The following is a 23,835-nucleotide window of genomic DNA, read 5'->3' as shown; positions in this document are numbered from 1 at the left end:
ATACCCATAAAGGAGAGCGCGGCCAAAAAGAGTCCCCTGGCTCGAGACGATAAAGAAACGTAACATCACGAGAAAGATAACTTAAATGCTTGTAAATAAAATAAATAAGTAGAACCAACTACAAAATAAAAGAAAACAAAAACTAATAATAATAGAAATGAGATAGGCAAGAGGGCAAGAACACCAAAAGGTAATCTAAGAGGACATCAGTAGTCTAAAACATGGATATAGCGCCTCCAACTACCCCTATCCCTAGACAGGCCCTTAGAGAGGTTTAACTCATGCAAGTTAACTCTTATTTGCTCATCTCAAGTTCTCCTGGGTCTTTATCGGCTCCTCTTACCCTCTACTATAATGCTTTCTATCCTTCTCACAGGGGCGTTGAAAGTTTTTCTCTGCACATGTCCAAACCATATTAATCGAAAATAAATAATTAAATGTGTAGATAAAAATTAAAAAAATAAAAAATGATAACTAAAAAAATTAAGTAAATTTAATGGACAAATCCAAAGGAAGTAGATCTATTGACTTTGACACTAAAATAGTCTAGAAATTTCTCATGCGCTTTCTTCATCGTGCACCCAAATAATTTCCAAACGCCAGGATTACTCAATAACTTTTTTATATTTTTTGGCATATACTTCCTTCGTCTTTATATGTTCTTCTCGAATATAATTTATGGATTTTTGTGTTAAATTTTAATTATGATTTTTTATGAATCTATATGTAAAAATTATTTGGGATCTATATAGAATCATCTCAATATATATTTTCTAAGTACCAACTTTTTATTATTTTAGAACTCACAAATAAAATTATATGACTTTCAAGTTTGCATTGGGATACACAAAAAAAGGTAATGAGAAGAACAAATGAAAATAAACAGAATATCTTGTAAAGTTAAAAACCATACAGACACACAAATTGAGAATGTTATTCTATGTTTTAGCATGCGTCAACATTTAAAAATGCAAGTAATTCAGAACGAAGAATAAATAATGATGATGATGATTTGAGAGATGTTACGTATATTATAATATGATTTATTACTTTGGAACATTAATAGAGTATAGGACAAATTTTAGAATAAGTGAGAATAAATATGAGTAAAACATAGAATTATTGAGTTGTTTTTTTTTTAAAGATGAAAAGAGTATAAGTGTAGAGAAACAACCTAAAATAATAAAATTTATGTATTATGTAATGAAAAAGAATAAAATAGGGTTCATTGTACATTTGATATACACGAATATAAATTGATGTGCATGATTTGAAATGTAGACGACGAGTTACGCAACTTTTGTGTGAACGTCTCAGTTGACTTTCAGAATACTCTAACGAATAAGATAGCAACATTTGGTTTTATAATGAAAAATATTTTATATTTGGGAAAATTATATATAAACCATTGTCCGAAAAAAAAGTTACAAATAAGTTAAAAATCAATTAAAAAAGCAAATTAAATTACCTTTTTCATTTTAGTTAAAATCAAATATCCAATCATTTGCATTTGCCATCACTTTTTTAATTAAAAGTTAACTAAAAAGACGTGAATTTGCCTAATTTACATATGGCACAAATATAAAAAGTTGAGTTTATAGGTTAAGGTGATAGGGATATTTACAGATAATAGAGAATACAGAGAGTAAAAACTGCAAAATCAAAATTTAAAAATAAAAATGATAAAAAATGTGTTTGTACGAACAAAAATAGTTAATGACCCAAATTTATTAAATCAGAATGATATTATTATCAAGGGATGAGGCAAAAATATGTAATTCACGGGAAAGTCGAATTTCCTATGAGGAGGATACACTAGATATGATGATGACGAAGAGCAAACCAATATAGATTTAAATATAGTAAGTGTTTCAAAAATCAGAAAAATTGTTTCTGCATTTATGTATATAAACTTGTTGCAAGTAAATCACACTATCCACAGGTTAAGTACTTCCAAGAATAGTGACACTACCAAGTGTACATCTAAATCCAGTCCATTACAAATTCTATCAATATTCAACAGACTTACAACACAGGAACATATGGAGTATAACCATACCTGTTTTCTACCAAAACATACCCATCACTAACTTTTATATGTACATGTTCTTGTCCAAACACGAAGCACCGAAGGGCAGACTGACTACTTGTTCACGAACCGGTGTGCTCCTTATAAGGCAAGATGATATTATGTTGGGAAATGATCACATTCGGCATCCTTGGGTGCCGTTCCACTTTAGAATGTTAGAATCTGTGAACGACAGGCCGACATGTAAACGTTGAGATTAGATTAGATCCCAGAAAACACGGAAAAGGGTTGTGCATTACATGGACCGAGAACAGAGAACAAGTGTAAGACTTGAGGTCACGTTCTCTTCGACTTAATTTTGGATGACTTTTTAAGTGCTAAATTGAAGTTCTCCGTATTTGATGGAACTTTATTACTTCCTATGGGGTTCGTCACCGTGAATTTGCAATAGGAACAAATGATACAAAGATTAAGAAATTGTGGGGGCGTTTCGATTGTGTGAATGTGACATTTTCATCCAAGGAAATATTGCATAGTTTAGGGCGGTGTTTTGGTCTGGTTGGTGCCTCCCTCTCGTGTTTAGGGCGGTGTTTTTTTCCTTTTATAGCCTAGGTTGTAAAAAGGTTTTTTGGGGTTAATATATCCTTTAATCGCCCCAAAAAAATATTGCATAGTTGCAGGAACGGACAAAAATATAAATTGTCGATAATTCAAAGGGATTGAGGAAGTAGAAAAGAATGTGACAGTAGAAAGTTTCTGAACTTTACTAGTATGGACTTTAGCCTATTCAAACTTTATTTGAATTTATATGATTGTAAAAAAAGTGCTAATAAGTTGAAACAGGCCCTTACGCCTTACCTGAACTTTACAGCATCTGTACGAGATTTAATTATCGGCATGCTACTGATAAAAACTTATGGAACTTATGTACCCTTTTCTGGTCAAGTCTCTGACACAACTCTGGTTGCAAGCTTCTTCTCTTTTTCTTTGCTCGGAAGAAGAAATCTTCAGTGTCCAAAACATATGATATCTATAAAGAAAAACAGCATGTCACAAATACAAAGCATATGCCAAGAAAAAGAAATTTTCGATAGTCCAAAACATTATCAGGGTGCAATGCAAGTAATGTATCTTGGGAAGCAATCAAGCCAGTATTCAAGAGCAAAACATGAAAAAAAGTGGAAGATCCGGCCTCCAATGCATAATCTCAAGTTGTACTTGTAGGTGAAGAGTGTATGCAAAAGCGTTAATAATGTGAGAAATTTAGAAATAGGATATATGCAAGATAAGTACTCGAATAAAATCCACACAGAAAATAAAAATCTACTATAGATAAAATATGAGTATTACAAGCACCCATGATGTAGCACCGAGTGTGCAAACCTGGTGATACACATTTAAATGGGCGAGTCCTAATCAAGTAGGATTAGAAGTAGTTAAAGAGGGTAGAGAATTTTTTATTTAGGCATTTTAAGGGTAAAGGTGGAGGATTATTTTGGTTTTGAGTTAAGGATAAAAGATACGAGACTTGGGGATGGTGATGGTCGAAATGAAAAAGAAATTTTGTAAGGAAAAAGGATTCGACTTTGAGGAACGCCAAATAGGTTTAGAACTTTTGTGATATCAGTTTGTTTCGAAGATTCTTAAAGTTTGATTTTTTTTTTATGTTAGGGAGTTAGGCGTATGGGTGTAGTTAAAAAGGGTTTGGGTTAGTGAAAAGTGGGTCTTGAACGTCGAGTAAGGAAAACTTGGTTTATTGATGCCTGTTGTTGAAGATGTGTGTTGGATGATGTTAATGATATATTAGCAGATGTTTGTTGTTGAAGTGGTGGAAGTCCAGGAAATTGGCGGCTGTTTGTTGATGATGTTGTTGGATGTTTGTCAGTAATGATGTTGGCGGATAGATTAAGCGCACTTAACTCAAATTCTGATACGGAAACACCACGGAATCAGAGTCAAGGTCTCCAAGAATACAATCAACTTTGATGTTCTCTGTAGACTTTGATACTTCTAGGATTGTTTTAGGCTATTTTTGAACCATTTTGAGCGAACCGCGAATTGAAAAAAGCAAATTATATCAGTCTTAGGCTATTTTTTAATCATTTTGAGCGAATGGCGAATTCGAAAGCGAACTAACTAGCAAATCATGTTTCCCTGGTTGTGATCAAGTAAAATGAAAGGTAAACAGAAAATAAACATTGAGGTGCTACTCAAAAAGGTATCAGCAGAGATCCAAGCACAAGATATCAGAGGAAAATATACCTTGGATGAGCTGCAAGCTATTTTACATTCCAAGCCATTAAATAATTGGACACCCTCCATGGCCTTTGACATGTCCATACCTTCATCAAGTTCGCCATCTTTTCTTTTATTTCTGCATGACAGAATTAGGTCGGTCAATCAACATCAAAAGCATCCTAATAGGTAGGCCATCCTACCCAAAAACAAGAACCGTCTTCATAGATCGTATCCTAGCTAAAATTTTAACAAATCAATTGATTACTGGTAATTCATTTATTTTTTTCAAAACCCAAAGAAGCGAAGCATGTAAAGAAGCCTAAGAAATTATGGCATCAGACGAGTATACTTATGTTATTACAAAAACAAAAAAAAAAAAAAAAAAAAGAAGTGAATAATTACCTCTGCAGCATAATTCCTTGAGATTCTTTTCTGCTATACACAACTGACAGAAAATCATTGAACAGATAAGCTGCAAAATTAGGTTCTATAGAAACTGCCACCATCTCAGGCTTTTCATTCCCATTGTCCATCAGCTGGATTGACAGGCGAGTAGGCGAAGAAGACTGAAACTAGAAAAACCCACAAAAAGAACTTCAAAAACAAAGCACAGCATAGCAATATCACATGCAATTTGGTGATTCTTATTAAAAGTGTCCGAATCTTACAAATTCAAATCGATATATATTGTCCTCGTGCAGTAGAACACGTGCATTTTCATGATAGACCGAATCAATAAACTTTCCAGGTTTTCGTGATTTTTCGTACTCATACAGTTGGAAAAGCTTACTGTCCATCTCATCAGTCGCAACAGCTTGAAGCTGCAAGAAAGAAGAAATCAGGAAAAAAAAACACTAACATTGTGAGCATAAAAAAAAAAAAGAACAAAAAAACTGCTTCCTATACAAGTGTGAATTCAAATTCGATTGTTTTTTATAATGTATTTTTTACTAATGGGCTACTTGTATGGATCCACCTCACGGTGAGACGGTCTCATACAAGATTTACTCAAAAAACACTAAAAGAATCCTCCTGTTCCCTAGCCTAATCACAACATAAGATTCTTAAGAGCCTGTACCTGCTTAACAAGTTTATAAATCAATTTGTCCAATGTAAATAACACATATGATTGATTTCCAATAACAGCTCGACAATCATCCTCGAACTTTGAATTATCATAAGAACCATCAAGCAAATAATAAAGGGCGTTCATAAAACTGCAAAACAAAAAATGAAGTAATAATCAATGAAGTATTGCAATGATGATGGGGTGCAGTTTCATCCGACAATCAAATAAACGCTTCATTACCTCGCATAAGGATCTAAAGAACTTGTATCTTTAGACTGCTTCCATTTTGTTTCGGAGGATGTCGAGTTTGTTTTAGCTGCAAGTATCCTTTCGTACAGCGTCTGGCAAGACATAACAGCACAGATTACCTCCAATTTTTAATCAAAAACAAAAAGCAAGTGCAAACAAAATATCAAAAATAGGATCATGTTCTTACTCGATGCTGCTTTAGAAGGACAAACAAATTGTCATTTCCGTAAAAAATTCGAGAATCTTTCTTGTCGATGTCCATGGAAACCGACGACACATGTTTAGCAAGTGGCTTAACTGACGATAAGAATCGTTCAGAGTGTGGCAATGTGCTAGCCTCACCACCTGAATAATGCACCTCTGCTTCACCTTCACTCTCGGCCTTACCTTCAATCTCATCATGTTCAACATCTTCCTCATCTTCATGCTCGTCCCTAGAGCACTCGTCACCAGCTGAATCACTGCCAGACATGTCATCACCTGCCTCAGATGCATTGTCACTATCTTCATCATCTGCATAATTCTCCGCTCCAGCATCCTCGCCATTGCCATCTCTATAGTGCTCATTTTCAGTACTATGCTTTGATTTTGTACCAACTTGTGTACCCGCATCTCCATACGCAGCAGAGTTATCCTCGTCGGCATCACCATTTGGAGATAACTCACCCTCTTCTTTTTCAACCTTAGAATGCACAACAGATTCTTCATGAAGCCGGTTTGATTTAGTGCCTTGAGAGAAGTTTCCATCGGTTAGCGTGGCAGCTGAAGCGTCAGTAGCCTGCATCAGAGGGCAATCGGAACTCAGCAAAGAAAATACACCAAAACATGAACTAGGTAAATTTCAAAAATAGAACCGAGTACAGAAACATGATTCACCATAGATCGTGCTTGGAGAGCATCACTAGAAGACTTGTGACCCTGACTGTCCTCATTACCATTAGCAGGCTTCAATAATATTGATTGGGAACCTTCAAAATACAAGGAGTGTCAGCACAACAAAAACTGCAAGAGCTTTGAAAGGGTAAATGTTTGAACCCATGGTGAAATACACCCACTGTCGATATGAGCTTGCCAACATTTCTATTTTAGACCGTCCCTTTTACTTTTTAACGTTTCTGTTTGGGATAATGTCCCACCACTTTTTTAATTCTAATCCACACATCTCTCATTTCTAATCCTATCCACACAATGTTAATGTTCCCCCTATTTTCTTAATATTTGTGCAATTGAGGGCTGTTGCAATATCAATGGGCGGAGAAACAAAAATTTAAACCAAAATTGTTTTGAGATTAAAGATTTGGCTTTGGCTTAAGCATTGTTGTGCATCACAGTTAAATGATAATATATTCCCTAAATTATGGGTTCAACTAAAATTTAATTAATGCCATGTTTGGGAACGATGATTTCATTTGAAAATTTGAAATTGGCTCAAATTTATTGTTTAGCAAATCAAATATTTTCAAATTTGGATTTGGATCAAATTCCACCGTTGCTTTTAAAGTAGTTAAAGTTGAGAATTTGAAAATGACTACCCAAATCTTGTCATTCTCAAATTCTTCATTTATGATTTCATAATTAAAATCCATAATTTGAAATGAAATACTTGTTCCCAAACAACACATAAGGTTATACTATAAATTATGTAACCGAGGATTAAACCAACCTGAAGCCAGTTCTGTATTACTTCTACCATGACGGTTTTCTGCACCAATTTGCGGTGATGCACTGGTATTGAGTAACCGTTCTGATACTCTATCGGCTGCACCAACATCATTCAAGATCTTTTGCTGAGTATTAGATGACAAGTCTTCTTTACGCATCGACTCTGACTCACAAAAACTAAGCTCCCTAGCAGCAGCATCCCCATTATCCCACGAACTTTTGGAAACCTCAGTGTGTGTGTTTTCTTCTCCATTGTTATTCAGTTTAGACTGCCTATGGACAGCAGCAGCAGCATCAGTAGCTAGATTCCCAAGCATATCTGACACAGCCCCATTTCTATTGGGCCGTTGCCGAGATTTAACATCTTCAACACCTTCAGTAATATGAGCCTGAGACTTAACTCCGAGCATAGGCTCCAAGAAACCCGTCCAAAGCCTCATCACTTTGTTCAGTTGCTCTTTGGTTGAGCAAAGCTCCTCACATGAAAACTTGATTAGTTTATACAAGTCTTCATGGACGTCATCATCAAGATACTCAAAGTCGAAATGAGGGACCAAAGGCCTTTTGTTTCCAGCAGCAACTGCCAACAGCATGTCATCCTCTTTCTGCATGTTGTCTTTAATTTCTTTGATCTCGGCAACCAACGCTGTTACAGAAAACAAACATATGAAGAGAGATAAAGATGAAAACAACCACGATGCAATCACAGCAGGAAAATCAAGGCTGATCATGAAGAACAGACTGATAAGTACACAAAAAACAAATAAGGAGATCACCATAATAATCTAAGTCATTACCATTTGGAAAAATCAATCAATTCTTCCCCAATGGCAAGTTAGATGGTCGTAAAAACACCCTTCAACACCATTAATTTTGCTACATTTCCACTCAAAAAGTCGAATAGGAAAAGGAAAAGTAGCAAAATGAGTGGGGCAGGCTTGAACTACATGCAGGGGAAAAAGAATGTAAAAAACAAAAGAAGGCACCTTTTGCGCTCAAGTTCTTGGAATCTTGCTGCTTGAAATAGAAGCTCCTATGATCAAGTGACTTGAAGTGGTTCCTCGCATAGATGTCAGACCAAACCTTGTTAAAGTCTGTACGACACTTCGTCCACTCGTCTTGTCTCTGCTTCAGTCGAATTAAAATAACAGGCAACGAAATAGCTGGGCTTTTACGCAAAATGTCCATGACATCCAAACCATGATCACCATAAAGACGCTCTATGCACCTTAAATTCAGAGCTGCAAGAGAGGAGTCATAAAAGAATTTTAAAAAATACAGACATTGAAAATAGACAGACTTTTCAGCCAATCACTTCAAATTTCATATGATCAAGAAGAAAAACATACGCGTAAAGTAGTCCTCAATACGAATAGGACCATCTGAGCCGCTATTGGTATTTAAAATGTTCAATAGATCTTCTGCACGTTTGACAGTTGAACTCACAGATTCCAGCAACATGTCCAACTCAAATCTGAAAACAGAAGATGTAAGTTTTTAAATCAGATAACAGTATATATCAAGTCAAGCCTAGTAGCCAAATAACAGTATTTCTTTTAGATTGACCTCATAACAAACTATGACCCCACTACATGATTTCATAACAAACTCTTAACACATAACAGAATAAGTTGTGCTACTGCCAGCCTTCCGGAATATTCTTGTTACGCCTCTTAAATGTGATTAGCTAGAATCTTTTCAATTCAGGTTTGATAAAGGTCAATGGAGAAGCATATCAGTGAAGTGTGATTGCTCACCTGTCATCTTCACATCTAAAAAGACTTTCCTCATATTGGTTTCTGCGCATGTGTTTAAAGGAGTAGTCCTCACTTCCTGAGGTCACAGAGACCCAATAATCATTCAATACTTGTGAACCAATTTCTGAGCGCTGGCTTGCAGTAGGTATTGGATACTGTGGATGGCAGGAGAACCAAAAGTATCAGAACAAATCTCAGTTAAAACATTAAAAACAAAGTGGAATCGAAACATACATCATTGGGTAAAAGTCGATAGCTAGGTGTGCAACGTTCACAATTTGAAAGATCAAGTTCTTGGATCGACTTAGAAGTGTAATCCTTATTTGTTTTTTCTTTAGCAGGATCTATCTCACGCTTGAGACCTTTATCTTTCTCATCTGGTCTAACCTGTCTCGGCAAGGGCCCATCACTCAACAAAGACTCTGCAACTCATAGCATATTCCATCAGTGATCAATCACTCATAGTAGAATCAAAACTGAAAAAAATGTATCAAGAATCACCAAAAGTATTCATATAAATGACTAAAAATATCATAAAAATAACATGATAAAGGATAAGCTAAGAATCTGATACAAATCAAAATATTGATTTCCTCATCATTAAGAGAGCCAAAGGAAGGTTTTAACTTCTAAATACATACTTTTGTTCATAATTCCAGCGAGAAATCCATCTGCAAAAAGAAAAAAGAAAATAAAGATTCCAACAAGGACAACAACTCTCCACAGAAAATTTGGCCTCTAGAACTAAAAATAGATGGAGTTGAAAAGAGTAATTCAATCTTACCTATATTCTCACAACGCTCCAAAAATTCAGTGAACCCGTGCATAAGATCCGGATGCTTACCTAGTAGATCAGCAACCTAAAAAAGGCAACAAAATCTTTTATTTATCAAACCCATTAACAAATATTAACATATCTTTATTAAAATGTGCAGGCAATAGTGTGAGTTCAATTGCATTTTTCTCGTAATTACACATCTAGCTTAACCATACAGGATTTAGTTTCTCCACCTTTAATACTATTCTTACTGTCCCCTCACTCTATTATAAAATTCTTTCTTCAAAAGGTTCTATACACACATCTTAAACTACCAACTGAATTTAATAAACGGTATCTAGCCATTCTTAAACAACTTTTAGCAGACTTGACTTCAAATGAACTTTAAATGTACATGAATAGAGAAAATGCAGCAAAGGTCCAAGTAAAGAAGCAAATCAATAAGCTTCATAATTAGATGGAATGCATCAGAAGCTAAACTACGGATAGAGAGTGCCACCAGCAAGCAAAATTGGTACATACCAGACTTTGTAATTCACTTCGAGTTATTATTTCTGTGCTGTATATATGCAGACACTTCAAAAATGCTTGATAATCATCCGGACTAGACAGCTTCTCCTTGACCTTCTCACAGAATATGAATTCTTGATTATATATGCCTAGTACACAGTGATTGAGCAGGAGATAAAAAACAAAGTAAGTATAGTAATCAAAGAATGTAAGACAATAATAGATAAAAGAACCAAAACAATTCTTGTGAAAACCACATCAAGTCAAATTCAAGAGTAAATAAACAAATTTCTCCGAGTATATTTTTACTTGTAACAGGAAAATTATGTCCATTTAAAGAATAGAATATAAAACCCATTTAGTGCATTGGGATAATGAATGCTAGCGTTAAAAAAAATGACACATTTACCATCTACAACCACGTAAAAAAAATATTAAAAGTTCCTTAAATTATAGTTTACAATCGGCTCATGAATAGAAAGTCCACGTATGTATCCAAGAGTATCTAATATCTATCTGCCTAATCCATTCTTGCCTATGTACACCCAGAAATGCAAATAAAACGGAATAGTTTTATTTTAGTGAGTTGAGAATCAAACTAAAAATTACCATACATGGGTTAAGTACTAGAAATACTAATCATTATGGAGATAACCACAAAAGCTACACATTAAATTTCATTTTGGCTGCTTGATGGAAACTAATAGTCTTTGATGAGCTTGAATTGTGCTATCAAACTATGCAATTTGGACACCGATCCAAATGCCTGTGTCTGATGCATGTCCGAGAATTGGCCTCGTCAATGCTTGAGATATTTGGAGCATAAGAAAAATGTCTGAAATTCGTACACGCGCACAGCTACAACAATCATATCTTCATGTGAATGCAACCAATGTTGCCATGTATGGCTCAAAAAAAACTCGATCTAAATAAAAAAAGCTCGAAAACTATACTATCGTTTTGACACTTAAGAGTATAAAGATTAAATATGTAGTTATTTATCCAGTGTGATTAAGCGTCAAACTGCAACATATTATCAGCACTTCAATTGTATTTAAGCTGAATATTTATTTCACCTCCATCAGCAAACTGTGACTCTAAGCCCTACCAACATACCCATGGCAGATAAAATTAGCATGGTGATATTCTTGCCATATAAGAGATGAACTTACTTCTCACAGCAGCCTTGTCATCAGGTGATGCTATAATAGAATTTGCACCAAAACCTTCAACTTTACGAGCAGGTTTTCTTTTTTCAGGAAGACGTTGGATGTTGAAGTCTCTATTTGTATCATGCTCAGGTTCTCTATCATCCATATCCCGACTCCTCCTTTCACGGTTATCCTTGTCACGCTTCCTCTGATCTTTGTATGCCTTCGCAGACCCTCTCTCATCATCCAAATCAGGGCGCTCAATGCTAAGATCGTGCTCAGCATGGGAAGTGCCAACTCTATCCTTGCGCCAACGCTGTTGACACACAAGAATATATGATTAACAACTTATATATAGAAATTCAATAAAGTAATAATCTTCATTGACAAAGATTTCACAGATTGAAATTTGTTACCTTATCCAGATGCATTTGCCGTGATGCAGGCGCAGAGCTTCTTTCATCGTAACGATGTAAACTAGTTCGACTATGGTGAATAGCTGCTGCTCCCGAATTATCAGGTAAAAATCTAGTGAACTCTTCTAACAGATCCGGCTGATCTTCAAAAAGCTGTGAAACCTATAAGTAACAACCAGCATCAAAATACTTGAGGAGTCACTATAGCAGAAATCTTACAGAAAAACAAACATTACCTACTACTATACAATAGTCGGTCAAACACCATGAACTTACCTCGTCGTAAACTTCACCGATGTTTTTATGCTCCTTACGGTACATATTTAGTATATCAAGGAATGACTTATATACTTGATCGTCGTTTTGGAACCGCTTCTGCAAATAAGAGGCATCAGTTACAAGCAAAAATAGCAACACACCAATTGGTTGAGGACTAAATATAATGTAATTCATTAACTTATCAAAAGAGTACATGACACAAAAGCTATAGATGTATCACCTTTATCTTGTTAACAAAATTTATAGCTTCTTCAAACTCCACAGCCTTCTTTGGAGGAGGCTCCTCATCATCCAAGGTGATCTCATACCCCTTGGGCAAAAAAGTATTGAATCCATAAATCAGATTATTATGCCCCTTGAATAATTCCTTAACCCGAGCAATGACACCCTCAGTGTCAATCCTGCACATCATATGTAATAAATAATCATCACATTTTCCTTTTTTGGGCGGTAAACCCACAAACATATTTCAATTACTATGACCAATTACGGGAAAAAACCTAGTTCAATGTAGCATAGAAGTTGTTGGCTACTCCACTTTTAAAATTCACAATTCACTTAAATAGCCGATAAATAGCCTAAAACCAATCTTTATTCGCTTGTTTTGTTTCGTGATTGCAAGAATATTAGTAAATCACATGACAATGAACTCGTAACAAAACCAAAATCTTACCTTTGTGCCTTGAAATCTTTCATGACCTCTAGGAAATGGTCATACTTATCCCTTTGGTCCTGAAACATCTCCTTCACTTCTTTAAGATATTGAAGGGCATCATCTGTTGTCAACTTTTGTCCTCCAACTGCTCCTCCGCCATTGTTCTGTGGTTGTCCATATCTTCATAGAGCCACACAAAATATCAACCAATTTATGCTTAATTTTTACAAAAAACCATCAATTCTTCACAGTAAAAGCCAACAAGATGATCAAAGTCAAAAGAAATCAATAATGAAAAAAAATAAAAATATTTTTGTAACCCTAAATGCTTAATTTCCCAAGAAAATAACAATCTTTCCCTCAAAAAGTAAGATTTAACCTTAAAGTCATCAATCCACACAAGTATCACCAATTACAATTTTAGGGTTTCTTTGGATATTTATCACAATTCATTTGAATTCAGGTTACAAATTTACAGTTCTAAATAACCCAACAACAAAAATGAAAATTAAAGAACAACCCATGATTCAATTCAATTAGTTACATACTATAATCAAAAACAAAATATGATCAAAAATACAAAAAAAAAAAAAAAAATTAAACATATAATACTCACGATTCTCCTCTAGAAGTACCAAAAGGTCGTTTAAAATGAGAGCCGGCAAAGCTCTCATCCCTTAATCTCTTCATCCTGCAATACCCAAAACAACATATTCCATTTAAAACCTAAAAAAATTAAGAATTTTCCAATAACCACAAAATTGCTCAATTTCAAAGCAAACAAAAACTATATTAACATATAGAAAATTCAAATAACTACCTTTATGATTATCTCCAGTAATTAGATCTAACCCTATAAACAACCAAAATTAAAAGTTTAAAAACGCAAAGATCAGCACAATTGATAAGAACACTTGGGTTCAATTATGAACAAAACCCTTACGGTTTCCTAATTGTTTACCAATTATTGGTTTCTCAAAGTTAGGCCACAAGAATACAAGTTAAACTATGTGCTTAAAAACAACAGGTAAATTGGAAGTAGAAGAGAGAAACCAAATTTGACAGAGAAATCAAAATAGGTGAGAAGTTGAGAGAGAAAGAAGAGAGATGAAATTAAAAGGGTGAAGACTCAAGAATGAAGAGTAGCATTGTATTTTCGGGAGAATTGCAAATTTAACTCTAGCCCTGTTTGTAAGCCCTTTTAAATTTACTATATTATTAGACGTGTTTTATTTAATTTTTATAAATTTTTATATTAATTTTTTTGCTATGTCTAAAGAGGATTAATTAAAATTAAAATCAAACCTAAATCTCGAAATTTAAAGAATTGAAATTAAGATAATCATAAGATAATATAATAAATAAAAGATTTTTCTCTATCAGCATTTATAATGAGTTTTTGATTATGAGTATCTACGTGATAGAACTAAACAAGAAATTAGATCGAGAAAAAAAGTTAAATAACTAAAGGCCCAAAAGACAGTGTTTAGAGGCAAAAATCTAACATGTCATACCATTTTGATCATAGCTATTGATACACAAGCCAAAATAATGTGAATCTAGTGTCATTGGAAAGATGATTTTGAAGATATTCCCATCGATATACTATACTCCCTAACTGCACAACTGGATACCTGAGCAAAAAGTTTTAGTCATTTGACGATAGTAGTTTCCTTAATCCGCGCGGGTTAATTTCAATACGAGAATTAGTTAGTGTTTTGGCTAGTCTATGGCTAATTGAGTAATTTTAGAATTAGTTATAACGTTTCTAGCTAATTATCAATCTTTTAGGTTTTCAATTGAGGAAACAGAAAAATAAGGTAACGAGGGGACTAGAGAGGAGAGGGGATGGGTAAGAGAGGGGTAATTACTATGTTCTCCTTTTAAATCTTTTAAAGGTTTTTTTTAATGAATCTTTTCGATAATAAAGTAATTTTAAAAAAAATCAGAATGAATTTTACCTTTTAATCCTCTTTTTACCATTTTTCTCCCTTTTGTAATTGATACTCAAATGAGAATAATGCAATCCCTTAATTCTCCTTTCTTTCATCTTATTTTATTTCCTCTTATCCAACTATATGTAAATGTTAATCATGTTTTTATAGTATCGTTGTAAATTATAATAGGTTTGTTAAAGTATTTATTGTCTCAATTAATATTACTATCTAGTTTGCTTATAATCTTGATACACTTTTAAAAACAATATATTTTTATTATTAAAGAAAAAACATTATAATTTATGGACTAACTTGCTGCTTTTTCTGATAAAGAAAACATATAATAACACCAAAAAAATTAATAAAGGGAAAAACCCTAATAATTAAGTACACAACAAATCTTGGCCAAAGTAAAAAAAAAAAAAAAAAAAAAAAAAAAAAAAAAAAACTCTTAAAAGAAAATAGTACAATAGCTTGTCAAACGAATCTTTACCGATATTGCTTTCTTTCTTATTAACAATTAGAAAATGGACACCCTAAGTAGGACTTGTCAAACTGGCGATAAGTATCATATTTTCCAAGTGAGATCTGAATTCGATTCTCATTAACCCTCCACAGCTTACCTTATAGTTAAAAAATAAAAAAAATGTGCACAATATGCATTGCAGCTATGACATCCCAAAAGCCTTTTTACTAGCATGCCAAATTCAATAGATGTGAGCCTTGAAGTAAGCAAGCAAGACCATCCTCTTAGCTAAAAAATGAATCCAATACAAGTCATTGGTATGAAATGAAAAGTCAATCAATATATATAATAAGTGATTTACAATTGCAACTACTAAGGTCTATGAAGAATCAAGTTTAGATTTATCTCTCCATTTATAAAATTTATAAAATATTTAAAACGTAATAATAAAATAAAATAAAAAAAATAACACACTTTCTGATCGAATAGAAACAAATGTTATCGCAATCTAAGTTGGCAATATGCAGATCATATTACTCCTATTGTCCCTAAGCTATTGCAACACTTTTTATTCGGATAATGGTTCTATTACTCTCTTTAATTCTTATCCACACATCTTTTTTCATTTATTTTTATTTTTAATTTTATCTGTACGATTTAATTATCTTCGCCATTTTCTTAATATGCGTGCAATGTCAAATTGTTCCAATCTTAGTATTATTTAGTCGTGATTACAATTCTTTGGAGGAATGGTATATAAAGAAAAATATTTCCTCCCTCATTTATAATTGCTCTATTTACTGAAAATTTATTTGTAAAAATCAAACTCATTGAATTTCTACGGTCTTTTGGAGATTATATTTTTTGATTAAATATGCGAGAGAAGTCAAAGTATTTTAATGGTCTCGAGTTGTATATGAGATAACTTGTTTAAACATACTGTATAAGATCAATTTAACTTAAAACTTTTCAAGAAAATATTCCCACTTATTAAGACTAAAAGTCGCTTGCAATTTAATTATATATAATAATAAAAAATTAATTTAAATTAAGGCGAATTAAACAGGATTTTACTTGAATGTAATTTAACTTAAGGATTAAGAATAAGTGATCTGAACAATGTCAAAAAATAAATGAGACTGTTTGGCTGGATAAAATGTAGTACAAAAAGTAGATTTACATCATTAAAATATAATTTAAAGTGATTTATGAAGAAATATTAGCAGCGGTTTAAATTGCACAAAAGGAATTCATTGATGAACTATTTTTTTAAGGACATCATTTTTTGGTGAGATGACCTTAAAACAAAAAACTCATATATTAGTAATTGTATTAGTTGGGTTATTCAACCCATATATGAAAAACGTCTCACAATAAAACTGTCTCACGCGAGAATTTGTGTTCATCGAAGAGGTTCTCATGAGTTACTTTGGGTTAACGTAGGGAACTATATTGAGCATCTTATATAAAACCAACTTAAGGGGCCAAATAAAGCTTGGAATGGACATAAAAGCTGACGTGCTAGTGCTCCACACACCAAAGCTCTCTTGGAAACCATAGTTCACACTTGATATACACGAGTTCTCATTTAATATGAATGAGAGACACTCAATCATATTTCGAACTTTTATCCGGATAATAAAATTAGCTATTAAGAAATTTTAACAAAAATCTTAATTATAGTCGTCGTTTAAAGATATGATATATAGTCTATTACGACCTCTTATATAAAAGGCTTTTGAGCTAGAACTATAGATATAACACATACCCTTCTAAGATGACACTAAATATTCCACTTTCAGGTATAAAGGTAGAGATTTGACCCATAATTTTCGTTACATTAGTTCTGATACCATGTTAGAGAACTAAATATCAATCACTTAAAGCTTATAGTTGTAGGCTTGTAGCACCATGATATATACTATATATTCTACTACACCCATTTATTACAATAGCATATTAGACTAAAACTACGAATGCAACTACTCTATCAATAGGATGATTGATGCCAAAAGGTGAAGAATCGTAGTGTAAAATCTTGGATGTGACCGTGCTTACTATAAAAGATTTGCGAAGTTATTTCGAGGATGATTCATAGTTGTTGTCGCTTATATTGCGGTAGTTAGTAACTGACTATTCTCAAACCTTTACGATGCAGTCATGCGAACACGATGATTGATGAGAACTGAGAAGGCACAAAGGTTGAAGAGTGTACGCATTTATTTACTATGGGCTCTAGAATTGGTGATACTCATGCCAAAAAGGTACAATTTTCCCTAAAAGTGAAAAGTTTACAGCAATTTTGTGCATCCTGAACAAGCTTACATAATAGACAATCCATTCATATGTAAATTCAACAACAAAGTACTTTTCCGTTACTTTGAATCTGCTGCATTATGCAAACTGAACCGAAAGTTTTGTTTGATGTTGGTTAGCAAATCCAGAGCGACAAAGGAAGTACATACATACCATACTACATACATACATACACATACCTACATACATACAAGTATAAGCTACTATGACTAGATTCACCACCAAGATCAGGAATGAATAGGGTTAAGGATTTCATAGACTTCAGGACATTGCCATGAATAAGGGCAATAAGCCAAAATATTTGAAGCTCAGGGATATAATAATTTTACCATGATCACTCTAATGCAAATTATATGTACATTCTGAAAATTTACAAGTAAATTTAGTAAGTTGATGATTTATATACAACAGTATCAATAATATTTTCTGTGTCACTGAATTTACAATGAGACTAAAACAATTGCAAGACATAATTCAATGCCAATATATGAATGTATACATATCTCTTACAGAAGTTAACAGTTTCCTCAAGCGGGCGTTGTAAAGCGAATGATGATCGATTTTGGACTATCTTTGAGCATTTTTGATCGACTTGAGCATTCAAAAAGCCAATTAGCCGGCAAATACATTGATGATCGGTTTAGGACTATCTTCGAACATTTTTGATCAAACTGAAGCATTCAAAAGGCAAATTAGCTGTTAAATTACGTTGATGATCGATTTTGGACCATCTTAGAGCATTTTTTGATCGAATTGAGCATTTAAAAGGAAATTTAGCTGGAAAATACATTGGTGATCGGTTTTGGACTATCTTTGAGCATTTTTGATCGAATTGAGCATTCAAAAGACAAATTAGCTAACAAATTATGTTACATCGGTTCTAAAGCACCGGAAACTCCATTATCATTAACTTGACAGCTTAAAATCACTGGTTCAGAACTTTCTTGCCATGGGAAAACAGCCTTATCACCACCTTGAACATTACTAATACTCATAGACTGGTTCTGATTCTGGTTCTGGTTCCCCTGTGGTAAGAAACATGGCGCTTGTGTTTGACACTGCAATCTAATTCCTTTACTATCATTAGACAGGATTCCATAATCACCTTCTTTGAAACTAGTACCAATATCAGTAGTATTAAACCCAAAATTACCCAATTCGACATCGATTTTTCCTCTAAGACCAATCAAAAGAGCCCTTAATCTCAATAACTCAGCTTCAAGAGCTGCCTGCCCTTGAAGCTTCCTATATAACTGCTGATTCATAAACCTAAGATTCTTCACTTCCTGTTCTAAGTGAGCTGCATGTGCTTTCTTCTTCTCCCTATACTTCCTAACCGCCTCTCGATTTCCCGAAGCTCTCCTAGGCTTCAATGATGGGGATTCACATCTGTTTTTGGTATCTTCTTCAGAAGAAAACACTTGGGTATGAGTATGGTAGCAAGTATGAGTATGTATGGCATCAGGGCCAGGTGGGTTGCAAGTATGAGTATGAGTACAAGTTCTTTTGTTATGCTTCAAGATTTCATCAATAATTGAAACTGAATCAATTGATACTGATCCTCCTGGGAGTGAATTATTATTGCTGTCGTTGTTGTTATTACTACATGTACTTGGGTTTTGTAAGAAAGCAGGGTCAGAAGGCTCTATTTCACCATCATCCATGTTCTTTTTTTGGTTGGGGAATTTAATCAAACAGTTGGTGTGGGTTAGGAAAACGAACACCAAATCAAACTATAAACCAAAAAGCTTCAATCATTTTGGGATATTTGGATTAATTTAGATAAATATCTGTCTAGAATGAACATAATTGACCAAAAAATTCATACCCAAAAGTTCAATAGTGGAAGAACAGAACCAAAGTTGACTTTACAAGGCAAGAATATATGCTAAGTAAGGAAAGAAAAATTGCAAAGCTCTAATTAATATCATAATTAATTGATTGATTGCACAAAGCATAGATTCTCAAAAGTAGCAAATCCTGAAAACCCACGACAATTAGAAAGGACCCAATCAAGAAGAGATGATGAGCATTAATTAACAACAAAAATTTGGTATTTTCAGATTGAAAAATAAAGAAAGATGGGTACTTTTTGAGATTTGAGGAACCCTAGATGGAGATACTTCACAAGAATATCAAAATTTTGATGCTTTGACAACCTAACAAGTGATAAAAGAGAATCCTTAGAAGAAGTAGCACATTGAGGTAAAATTGGAAATTGGAAGTTGGAAGAAACAAGAAAGGAAGATGACCTTTTTGGTGGAGGAGGAGACAAATTGGAGGAGATAGTCAATACCCACTAGTATAAGAAACCCCAAATTAATCACCATCATAATAAAAAACAAACAATTTAATGTAGTAATAGGATATATTTTTAAAATTTTCTCTAAATTGATTTATAAAAATATATAATAATATTACTATTGATGGTTAAATATAGTTGCTACACTTATATAATAATGATTTACATGAAACTCATCCGTTTATCATGTTATGTTGGAGTATAACATTAGTCGTGCCATATGACTTCTAACACAATAATTTAACTTATTTTGTTTGTTTTTAAAAATTTTACCACTTCCAAGCATGTGAAATATACAATCATATTTATGCGTGTTTTTAACTAAAAATTTGAGCAATTTATAATTATTCATGACCTAAATTCATGCCATGAGTCGTGCAAAAGTAAGTCAACCTGTGTGTCTGCACTGCAGCCCATCTTCATGTCATGGATCAGAAAATAAATTTGGAGTAAACTTATTTTAAAAAATAAGCGTTTCTCAGTTCGATGTTAAGGTTTGGGTATGTTCGAATTTAACAACAGTGGGTCATTACTAAAGATGAGTCAAAAAAGTCAGCTAAAGAATCATCCGTTGTTACTAACAACAGGGCATTGCTGAAGCTGAGTCAACAAAATTCAGCCAAGTAATCGACCGCTCTTACTAACAGGGGGCGATTGAGTTGACTTTTGTTGACTTTTTGACTGTTGTTAAATTTAGATGTTAATGGTCCGCTATTAGTAACAGTAGACGATTGCAATGGCCCGCTGTTAGTAACAGAGAACAAAAGCCAACACTTAGCATTGGGCTAGAGGCGCTTATTTTTGGATATAAGTTCAACCGAAGCTTATTTATGAATTTTTTTGCAAAAAATTGCTTATTTATTTCTAATTTTCCCATGGGTCATGTTATGCCTACCAACACATTTCACTGTGGTATTTGTGGACAAGAAGCCCACCTTTACATATTTCTTACCATGTTGGGCCATAATGAGGGTTGTGTCATATCGTGAAAAATTGAAATGAATAAGATAAATTATCAACAAAATACACGAAATAAAATAAGTTTCAACTTATTTCCAAAAATAAGCGTGCAATTCCCAAACCTGTGGTTTGGGCTGTTCGCAGTTAGTAACCGCGAACAGGTCAAAAAAGAAAACTAGTTGTTCGCAGTTAGTAACTACAAACAGGTGTCGACTTTTGTTTGACCCGAACAGAATGCACCACAAATACGCACAACAGCTCCCTTCGTTCCCATTTTCCCCAATTTCAAAACCCTATCTTATACTACTCGACATTCCCCTTACAAAACCACTATTAGACTAGCTTCAATCCATCAATTATTGCATTTCTCTTTCAATTTGGCACTTCAAAATTAGTCTGCGATACTCTAACTTGCACAAAGGTAAACTTTTATGCGTTTTTTTGAGTATATATATTATTTTTTAGGGTTTTGATGAAGTTTGGTTATTTTCTCAAATGTAGGTTACTAGTTCTTAATTCAACACTTATCCATAACTATTTAAGGTAATGTTTAATTGTTTTCATAGCTTTATGTTGTTTTTTGAAGTATTGTTGTTGATGAGCATATTGAATTAATTGAATTTGATGTACATTATATATTATTAGAAATGTTGACGTTGTTATTAGAAATATCATTTATGAACTTATTAATTGATTTATTATTTGAATCTTATGTGCATTATATATGTATGAACTTAGTTACATTATGAACTTTATTAATTTATGGACCAAAAAAGATTATAATCAAATGAATGTAATGTACTTGTATGGGCATGAAGTTGATGATGATGTTGATTTTGTTTGTATTTATGTAGAAATGACATCATTTCGCGTCTTTATAGTATGTTTTGAAATGGTTGTATTCGGGAAAGTAGTGGCAAAGTTCATTACGGGGAAGACCTAGGTTATTGCATGCAACTCGAACATGGATTTGAATCAGTTTAAACGTTTTATATGTTCTAAGATTGGATTGGACCCCACTAGAAGTACCTAAATATAAGCTTTAAATATAACATAAGTAGAGAATTGATAGCCTTTCTTGTTGAGGATGATGAGGCTATAGATGCTATGTGGGAGCATTCAAAGTCCACCAAATTCCCTCTTTGGAGTTATACGTAGAAGAAGTACCCTTATGGAATGTAGTTGCTTCTAATCCTACTCCTACCCCTATGCCTATATCAACTCAATAAACTCAAAATCCTTTCGTTCCTTCCGCATCTTGTACTCTTTCTCAACCCCTTCCGAATCAAGTTCCAATTGATTCAATAGTTAATGTAGGAGAAAGTGATGAGATGGGACCTTGGGATGATGGAAATGAGAGTAATGAGCTCATTGACGATCCTTCTGAGGATGATGTGGATGTCGATGAGGATGCGCTAGCAAATGACATGACCCTAGGCAACATTCCTACACCTTATGCCCTATGTCCACCTCTAGACGAGTATGAGGAGGACAACTCCTGGAGGACTTAAGCTTGTGATACCACTTACACCGAAGAAGGGGAGTTGGAGATAACAGAGACTTCAAACCAAATTGTCCTAACCTTGAAGTGTAAGTGGGGCTGTTCGTGGAGACCTAGGGCTACGCACGATTCATATTTATCTTCATGGTAGTGACACTATCTCGGCTGGATACATTCACTTGACATCTTCTGTCATTAACAATGTCATTAGAAATTGTGTTGCTAAAGACCCATCCATTAAGGTATCTGTCGTACGACAGATGGTTAAAGATCGTTTTGGTGTAGAAGTGAATTATAAGCAAGCATGGTGTACTAAGCAACAAGCCTTGTTGTCCATATATGAAACTTGGGAAGGTTCTTACTCACTTTTTCCACGCTTTTTAGAAGCTTTGCAACATTCCAACCCGGGCTTAATAGTTGAGTGGTTTTTTAAGGAAGACAATGACACGTAGTAAATGTGCGACCTAATATTAGAACCTTTCAACGTGTCTTTTGGGCCTTTAAACCTTGCATTGAAGGCTATAATCATTGTAAACCGCTTATCGCCATTGACGGCACACACTTGTATGGTAAGTATTGTCATACCTTATTGACTGCCATTATATTGCCCAAGATGGTGATAAGGGAATCTTTCCATTAGCGTTTGCCTTGGTAGAGAAGGAGTGTATAGATGTATGGTCGTGGTTCATGGCTTGTACTCGTAAGCATGTCACACAGAGGATGAGTTTGTGCACTATTTCTGATAGACACGCGGGTATTTTAACAACTATGGAAGAGCCGGTGTGGCAACCACCTAATGCTTATCATAGGTTTTGCTTACGTCATAGCAACTTTAATCGTGCTATGGGTAATGTTCAGCTGAAGAAGTTGTTTGGTAGAACTGCTGAGCAAAGAAAACAAGTTAAGGTACTGAGTGGCTTAAAGGCAATCGGGACTACAAAACGAGAGGCAATTTTTTAGATTGATGACGTGGGTGAGATGTCTAAGTGGTCGTTGTGTCATGATGGAGGTCATAGGTATGACGTTACTAACATGAACTTAGCTGAAGTTTTCAACTATGTGATGAAAGGTGTACATTTCTTACCTTTGATAACATTTGTTGAATTCACCTTCTATCGGGTAAACAATTATTTTGTTCAAAGATGTGAACGTGCAAGTGCATGGTAATATTAACTAAAGTTACTGCGAACGCAGTAGTACAGGAAATGGATCCAGCAGCTCCAGGACCCCAAGACTCTAATGTGTTAACTATGCAGCAGGAGCACATAAGCACTCCTCTTTGGGATGCCCAGGTTAGATGTCCGATACTAATGATTTTCATTTTACTAATAATAACATACAAGTAACATATTTTAATGTCTATATTCATAGGTGTCCGATACAAACACGTTAGGCACTAGGCATCCAGATTCCGTTCCGTGGGTGATCGATGAGAGGTCGTACCTTGAGCTCACGAGGTTGTATGACTTTCACCTCGTTGCGTAGGGTAGATTTGACCGTGCTATTATCACAGCACTGGTGGAGAGATGGCGTCAGGAGACGCACACCTTTCATCTTCCT

The 23,835-nt window shown here is 34.2% G+C and overlaps 2 protein-coding genes across 2 annotated transcripts; both read right to left on the bottom strand.

Annotated features, from left to right (window-relative positions):
- Positions 1–1,878: 1,878 nt before the first annotated feature.
- On the bottom strand, positions 1,879–13,955 carry LOC130802351 (paired amphipathic helix protein Sin3-like 2). The gene is made up of 25 exons (XM_057666323.1): positions 13,737–13,955; positions 13,614–13,646; positions 13,410–13,484; positions 12,812–12,973; positions 12,359–12,539; positions 12,136–12,234; positions 11,860–12,021; positions 11,465–11,759; positions 10,305–10,441; positions 9,789–9,864; positions 9,646–9,675; positions 9,239–9,426; positions 9,005–9,159; positions 8,597–8,721; positions 8,234–8,488; positions 7,249–7,893; positions 6,462–6,553; positions 5,773–6,363; positions 5,577–5,677; positions 5,346–5,484; positions 4,936–5,088; positions 4,670–4,839; positions 4,292–4,403; positions 2,888–3,059; positions 1,879–2,251 (listed from the first exon to the last, which is right to left on the bottom strand). Exons 3-24 carry the CDS (start codon positions 13,481–13,483, stop codon positions 2,919–2,921), a joined length of 4,083 nt encoding a protein of 1,360 aa, XP_057522306.1. The 5' UTR covers position 13,484; positions 13,614–13,646; positions 13,737–13,955; the 3' UTR covers positions 1,879–2,251; positions 2,888–2,918.
- Positions 13,956–17,829: 3,874 nt separating this feature from the next.
- On the bottom strand, positions 17,830–19,809 carry LOC130802350 (basic leucine zipper 24-like). The gene has a single exon (XM_057666322.1). It carries the CDS (start codon positions 19,174–19,176, stop codon positions 18,382–18,384), a length of 795 nt encoding a protein of 264 aa, XP_057522305.1. The 5' UTR covers positions 19,177–19,809; the 3' UTR covers positions 17,830–18,381.
- Between the last annotated feature and the right edge of the window lie 4,026 nt (positions 19,810–23,835).

Source organism: Amaranthus tricolor, chromosome 16, assembly GCF_026212465.1.
Source record: "Amaranthus tricolor cultivar Red isolate AtriRed21 chromosome 16, ASM2621246v1, whole genome shotgun sequence".
In the NCBI taxonomy this organism is placed as follows: Eukaryota; Viridiplantae; Streptophyta; class Magnoliopsida; order Caryophyllales; family Amaranthaceae; genus Amaranthus; species Amaranthus tricolor.
Note: the sequence above shows the minus strand (reverse complement) of the source record. Positions and strands in the feature narration are given on the sequence as shown.